The sequence below is a fragment of the Topomyia yanbarensis genome, unplaced genomic scaffold, assembly GCF_030247195.1.
Source record: "Topomyia yanbarensis strain Yona2022 unplaced genomic scaffold, ASM3024719v1 HiC_scaffold_26, whole genome shotgun sequence".
Lineage (NCBI taxonomy): Eukaryota > Metazoa > Arthropoda > Insecta > Diptera > Culicidae > Topomyia > Topomyia yanbarensis.
This window is the reverse complement of record NW_026683448.1, coordinates 18,059-25,737: the sequence shown is the minus strand read 5'-3', so window position 1 is coordinate 25,737 and position 7,679 is coordinate 18,059. Positions and strand designations below refer to the sequence as shown.

General features: G+C 46.7%; 1 protein-coding gene across 1 annotated transcript; it reads left to right on the top strand.

Moving 5' to 3' along the window:
* Positions 1-2,505: 2,505 nt before the first annotated feature.
* LOC131695054 (uncharacterized) lies at positions 2,506-7,291 on the top strand (the record flags this gene model as incomplete). Its single annotated transcript, XM_058983579.1, has 3 exons — positions 2,506-2,844; positions 2,970-4,401; positions 4,776-7,291. Coding segments are annotated over exons 1-3 (4,287 nt in total), but the record flags the coding sequence as incomplete, so codon positions are not given.
* Positions 7,292-7,679: the final 388 nt, after the last annotated feature.

The following is a 7,679-nucleotide window of genomic DNA, read 5'->3' as shown; positions in this document are numbered from 1 at the left end:
GTCCCTTTTTCTGGCTTGGGGTTCTTTTTCTGGTTTTGGGTTCTTTTTCGAGCTTGGGCTCATTTTTCGGGCTTGGGGTCCTTTTTCGGGCTTGGGGTTCTTTTAGGGCTTGGTGTCCTCTTTCAGGCTTGTGGTCTTTATCGGGCTTGGGGTCCATTTCGGTCTTGGGGTCATTTTTCGGACTTAGGGTCATTTTTCGAGCTTGGGGTCCTTTTTCGGGCTTGGGATCCTTTTTCGGGCTTAGGATCCTTTTTTGGGATTGGGTTCATTTTTCGGGCTTGGGATCCTTTTTCGGGCTTAAGGTCCTTTTTCGGGCTTGGGTTTTTTTTTGGGCTTGGGGTCCTTTTTCGGGCTTGGGGTTCTTTTTCGGGCTTAGGATCCTTTTTTGGGATTGGGTTCATTTTACGGACTTGGGATCCTTTTTCGGGCTTGGGGTCCTTTTTCGGGCTTGGGGTCTTTTTGGGCTTGGGGTGCTTTTTCAATCTTGGGGTCTTTTTCGAACTTGGGGCCCTTTTCGGGCTTGGGGTCCTTTTTCGGGCTTGGGGTCGTTTTCGGGCTTGGTGTTCTTTTTCGGGCTTGGGGTCCTTTTTCGGGCTTGGGGCCCTTTTTCGGGCTTGGGGTCCTTTGTCGTTCTTGTGATCCATTTTTGGGCTTGTGGTCCTTTTTCGGGCATGGGGTCCTTTTTCGGGCTGGGGGCCCCTTTTCTGGCTTGGGGTCCTTTTTCAGGCTTGGGGTGTTTTTTCAGGCTTGGGGTGTTTTTCGAGCCTGGGTTCATTTTTCGGTCTTGGGGTCCTTTTTCGGGCTTGGGGCCCTTTTTCGGGCTTACGGTCCTCTTTCGTTCTTGGGATCCATTTTTGGGCTTGTGGTCCTTTTTCGGGCATGGGGTCCTTTTTCGGGCTTGGGGTCCCTTTTCTGGCTTGGGGTCCTTTTTCAGGCTTGGGGTCCTTTTTCAGGCTTGGGGTGTTTTTCGAGCTTGGGTTCATTTTTCGGTCTTGGGGTCGTTTTTCGGGCTTGGGGCCCTTTTTCGGTCTTGGAGTCGTTTTTCGAACTTAGGGTCCTTTTTCGGGCTTGGGGTCCTTTTTCGATCTTAGGGCTTTTTTCGGGCTTGGTGTCATTTTTCGGGCTTGATATCCTTTTTCGGGCATGGGGTCCTTTTTCGGGCTTTGGGTCCTTTTTCGGGCTTAGGATCCTTTTTTGGGCTTTGGTCCATTTTTCGGTCTTGGGGTCGTTTTTCGGGCTTGGGGTCTTTTTTGGCTTGGGGTGCTTTTTCGATCTTGGGGTCTTTATCGAACTTGGGGCCCTTTTCGGGCTTGGGGTCCTTTTTCGGGCTTAAGGTACTTTTTCGGGCTTGGGGTCTGTTCGAGCCCTTCTACTCAGCTCGAAGAAATTTTTTAAATGACAACTGAACGACCCCCCGATTGCTGCGATCAACATTTTTGTGGATCAACTGTGATATGTCAGCAGAGAGTGATTGCGCGCGTTTTTTGCATTTCCGAAAGAGAGAGAGCGCACTTTGTGTTTCCGCTGACGACAAGGAAGCCATTTTGTGGGATTTGGTATATAAGGCGTAGAAATAAGTTAATCGTTCTCATTCAAATTCAAGTCGTGCGATGGATAACAAGTGAACAATATTTTCAGTGAATAAGTGATTAAGATAAATAAAGTAGTGAATAATAGTTGAATAAGAACTTAAAAGTGGTTTAATTATTGTTGCCCGTTACCAGAACGCAAGGAAAGAAATTCCCGTGTTCCGCCATGTTTTTTCCCTTCCACCAAAGTGTATACAGTCCACTTCCGTGTTAATTTATCTCGGGACAGAGTCCCCCACGTGTTCGGTAGCCTTGAGAAATCGGCGCCGACATTTTGGTCCACTCGAACCGGATTGAGTGCGTACAGTGTTTGGTGGTGGAAGTGGTGAGTGGCTTAGGATGTCTCGTGAAGTTTGCTTCGGAACGGGCACAATGGAAAAATAAGTGACAATAAACGATTGAAGTAGAAAATAAGTTAAGTGAGGTGGAAAAGAAGAAGAAGTTAAGCGAGGTGGAAAAGAAGAAGAATCGAACAAACAGTGACGTGTTTGGAAAAGTGGTTCCAGAAGTTAAGTGAAGAGGCTGTTAAGATCAGCTCCGGTTACCAATGCCGGGTTTTAGTCGTTCCTCACTGTCATGCCGCTGAAGCGAACACCCATCAAGCACCAAGAGTACACGTCGTCTGCACGTCGTTAAGAAGATCAAGAAAGCGCAACGATTGATCATGGAACAGGTAGAAGCATTCGTCCACCAGCGTGGGCTGGCAAAGGGTAAGCTAACTAGAATTTTAAACATACTGCATGAAAACGATGAGCTGCCATCTTCTCAACTGCGAGTCTATGCAAAGAAGATAGACTCGGCGCACAAAGAATACCACGACATACAGGAGAAGATGCTTCCTTTAATTCCATCCTCAAGTAGAGAAGAGCATGATGCACATTTTTTGATATTTGATGAGCTCCACGATCAAGTACTAATGGCTTTGGAAGACCATATGGAGCGTTTAAGTGTTGCCCCAGTAGGTTCCAACCCAAACGTAGCCGCTCCGCTTCGGAACCCAGTGATGGTTCAGCAACCGTTGAAGGTACCGATTCCGACTTTCGACGGTAAGTACGAAAACTGGTCAAAGTTCAAAGTCGTGTTCAGAGACCTGGTAGATAACACAGCCGACCCTCCCGCCATTAAGCTTTACCACCTAGACAAGGCCCTGGTGGGCAGTGCCGCTGGAATTATTGATGCCAAGACGATCAACGATGGCAATTACAAGCATGCCTGGGAGATACTGCAGGAACGGTATGAGAACCTACGACACATGGTAGGAACTCATATCCATGGCCTCTTCAGTCTCAGAAAAATGGCAAATGAAAACGGTAAAGAGTTAAGAGCACTAGTGGACGAGTGCTCGAGGCATGTCAAGAATTCACTGGCATATCGGAGCAGTTCGTTGTGCACCTGCTCTCCGAAGCCCTGGATAAGGAAACAAGAAGACGATGGGAGGCTACCATCAAGCATGGAGAGCTTCCATCATACGATGCAACCATCAAGTTTCTGAAGGAGCAGTGTTTCATCTTGGAGAGATGTGAAACCTCCAATTCAAAGGAGAACCAACCAGCAAAGAAGTCTGTTAAGAGTACTGGTCAGCACTCACTGGTTACCACGTCCGCCAGCGAGTCAAAGTTCAAGTGCGAGTTCTGCGGTGATTCCCAGCACAAAGGGTTCAGGTGTCCCCAGTTCTTAGCCATGTCCGTTCCCCAGCGACTCGCGAAGGTGCGAGAAAGGAACGTTTGCTTCAACTGTCTTAGACATCGCGGATCAGACTGTCCTTCCAATGGAACGTGCGTTAAGTGTCAGCGTAAGCACCATAGCCTATTGCATGCGGACAGTCAGCCTTTTAAAGCAGCGGAATTTCCCGACGAAACGAAGTCATCCAGACCAGCAGCACAGGTTCAAGCACCGAAAGCGGATGAGCAACGGCCGTCTACTAGTACACAAGTGACGACTGCAGCTTGCTCAACAAACAAGGGACTAGTAGTTCCATCGGTCCTACTGCTAACCGCAGTCGTAAACGTGATGGACAGAAACAATCACCCACACCCCTGTCGTGTTTTATTGGATTCTGCTTCCCAGGTAAATCTGATTTCACAAGGCATGGCAGACCGTCTCGGTTTAGATGGATATCATACAAACGTTAGAATTGCTGGAGTTGATGGAATGCTGTCTCGTACTGACAAGGGTATCGAAGTGCAGATCCGATCCAAATACCTGGACTATCAGCTGAAGCTCAATTGCTTGATAACCAAAAGGGTGACATCAAATCTTCCAGTTTCGAATATAGACATCCGTTCATGGGAGATTCCAGCTGGAGTTCAACTGGCCGATCCATCATTCAATTCTACTGGCGGGATTGACATGCTAATCGGCAATCAATGGTTCTTGAAGTTACTTCTACCAGGGCGCATCATACTTTCCGAAGAGCTTCCTATCATAACTGAAACGAAGTTCGGTTGGGTGGTAGGTGGTACACATTGCAGCGAAGCCATTCAGGATAATGTTCTGTATTCACATTCGGTTTCGATCGAGGAACTTTGCGACTCGATTCAGCGATTTTGGGAAGTAGAGAGCGTTCCCCAGCAATTCCAGTCAAGCACCGAAGAGGATGAATGTGAAAGGCACTTCATAGCAACACACCGAAAAGATGAAACAGGAAGATATGTGGTGCAATTGCCATTAAGAGATTCACTGGAGCAGCTCGGAGAATCCAGATCGTTGGCGCTCCGACGATTCTTCGGGTTAGAGAAACGTTTTGCCCAACAACCAGAGTTAAAACGGCAATACGTAGACTTCATGCAGGAGTACGAATCCTTGGGTCACTGTAAGGAAGTATATGAGAAGAATGACGCACCAGGGATGAGGAAGTGGTACTTACCTCATCACGCAGTTTTACGACCTTCAAACACAACAACGAAGTGCCACGTTGTTTTTGATGCGTCTGCTAAGATGTCTGGTTTATCATTGAATGAGATGATGAAGATTGGTCCAATCAGCCAAAGCGATTTGCTTGCTATAGTGCTCAGATTCCGGGAACATCGATTTGTTTTGACGGCTGACATTGCAAAAATGTACAGGCAGATTGTGGTTGCTGATTGTCACACCCCTCTACAAAGAATATTTTGGAGAAAGAATCCTTCTGATCCACTTCGAGTGTTAGAACTAACCACGGTTACCTATGTCCCGTTCCGGCTTCAGCACCTTTTCTGGCAACAAGGGCACTTCTTCAATTGGCAATTGATGAGAAGCACAAATATCCTCTAGCAGCTTCCATTGTCGAGAACAGCTGTTATGTGGACAACGCACTCTTTGGTTACGATAGCCTTCCGCAGGCGTTTGAAGCTCAAAGGCAGCTAATCAGCATGATGGAGGCCGGTGGCTTTCATCTTCATAAATGGTCGTCAAATATTCCAGAGCTGCTAGAATCGTTACCGAGAGAAGATCGTGAAGAGTTAGTAAGTTTAAGCGAATATGGAGCAAATGAAGTAATAAAAACCTTGGGTCTTATGTGGAATCCAGATTCAGATGAATTAATGTTTGTATCGATGCCTACCACGAACGTAAAGCAGCCTACAAAGCGTCAGATTTTGTCGCTAGTCTCCCAGATGTTCGATCCTTTGGGACTTGTGGCTCCTGTCGTCGTTATTGGGAAAATGTTAATGCAATTGGTCTGGAACGAGAAACTTGATTGGGACGAGCCAATTGTTGGTGATTTGGTCAAAGGTTGGACAGGTTTCTTACATGCACTGGAAGGGGTCAATCAACTTCGGATACCAAGAAGAGTGGTAAGCAGCAGTGCTGTGGCATTCGAAATGCATGGGTTTGCGGATGCCTCCGATGTGGCCTACGGAGCTTGTGTATATATACGGTCGATATCCGAAGATGGATCTGCAAGCATGAAAATTATTAGTGGAAAATCGAAAGTGGCTCCCATCGCACCGCTAAGTATACCAAGAAAGGAGTTGTTGGCAGCTCTTCTGCTGCATCGTCTGGTAGTGAAAATTCTTTCTGCTTTGAAAATGTCATTCAATGAAGTGATACTTTGGTCAGACAGTCAGGTAGTATTGGCATGGCTTACTAAGCAACCCGAGCAGTTGGAATTATGTGTTCGCAATCGAGTGAGAGAAATAACAGCAACTGGTACTAAGTTTGAGTGGAAATATATTCCAACAAAGGATAATCCCGCTGACATAGTGTCACGAGGGTTATCAGCTAGCAAGATAGCGAATAGTGATTTGTGGTGGAATGGTCCAGCGGTTTTGAGAGATGCAATTTATCGAATGGAAATTCCCCCACCCTTGCCCATCGAAGAAATCCCAGAGTTAAGGCCAATCGTTTCGGTGAATATAGTCGCGAGGTACGACGAACTTCCAGTGTTCACTAAATTCGAGTCATTTAGGAAACTGCAACGCGTTCTAGCCTATGTGCTACGATTTCGCAACAATGCCAAGAAAAGGAAGGAAAATCGCGCTTTAGGAAATCTACCAACAGTGATTGAGCTTCGTGAGGCTATGAAGACATCAATTCGGGTAGTGCAAAACCTGGAATATAGCAGCGAGATCCAGCGTGTTTTAACAGGTGAGCCCTGCAAATATATGCAAAATTTGTGTCCTTTATTGGACCGTGAAGGTTTACTGCGAGTTGGTGGCCGACTGCGCCATTCCAAGCTACCATTCGACGTGAAGCACCAGTGGATTTTGCCAGATAATAATCCGGTGGTTCGAAGTCTAATCAAGGCAATACATCAGGAGAACCTGCATATAGGTCCGTCAGGACTGATGGCGATTCTTCGACAACAGTTTTGGATCCCTAAGTGTCGCAACACCATACGACTGATTACGAGAAGCTGTGTTCGTTGTTTCAAGGTAAATCCAAAAACATTGAACCAATTTATGGGAGATGTTCCTGGATGTCGCTTGGAAAAAGCTCCTGCATTTTTGAAGGTTGGTGTGGATTTCGCCGGGCCCATTATGATAAGGCAGGGCGTCCGTAAATCAATTCCAGTGAAGGGCTACATTTGCGTTTTCATTTGCATGGTCACCAAGGGAATACATTTGGAGGCGGTGGAAAATCTCTCGACAGTTGCCTTTCTGGCAGCTTTGCAACGTTTCGTGTCTAGACGTGGAGTCCCTGAGGAAATTTATTCCGACAACGGAACAAATTTTGTGGGAGCAAAGAATGAACTAAGGGAACTGTATGAAATGTTCAAGAAGCAAATGACAGAGCAGAAAATTTTTGAGTTTTGTCAGCCAAAACAGATTCAGTGGAAGACCATCCCACCAAATGCTCCGCATTTCGGCGGATTGTGGGAAGCGGGAGTAAAGAGTGTGAAAACTGTGTTAAGGAAAATTTGTAACCCAGCATCACTTACCATCGTTGAATTCAGTACGTTGCTTTGTCAGATCGAGGCCATATTGAATTCGAGGCCGTTGTTTGCACACTCGGATGATCCTCATGACCAGGAAGTCCTGACTCCGGGGCATCTAATGATTGACCGTCCGCTTACAGCGATTCCTGAGCCCACTTGCGAGGGCATACCGCAGAATAGATTGTCGCGATGGGAATACATTCAGGTTCTTCGAGACCATTTCTGGAAGCGATGGTCAAGAGAATATTTAGTTGAGCTTCAAGGTCGAGAAAAATGGACGCGCAAACGTGTCAATGTGCGCCCTGGAATGATAGTGCTAATAAAGGAGGACAACTTACCTGCACAAGTATGGAAAATGGGAAAGGTAGAGCAGACGTATCCAGGCGAAGATGACTTAGTCCGTGTTGTGGACGTTCGCACACGGTCTGGGATTCTCACACGGCCCATTCACAAATTGGCACCATTGCCTATCTTGGAAAACCAGCCAGGGTAATCTTCTTTCTTCTTCTTTGGGCGGAGGATGTTCGAGCCCTTCTACTCAGCTCGAAGAAAATTTTTAAATGACAACTGAACGACCCCCCGATTGCTGCGATCAACATTTTTGTGGATCAACTGTGATATGTCAGCAGAGAGTGATTGCGCGCGTTTTTTGCATTTCCGGAAGAGAGAGAGCGCACTTTGTGTTTCCGCTGACGACAAGGAAGCCATTTTGTGGGATTTGGTATATAAGGCGT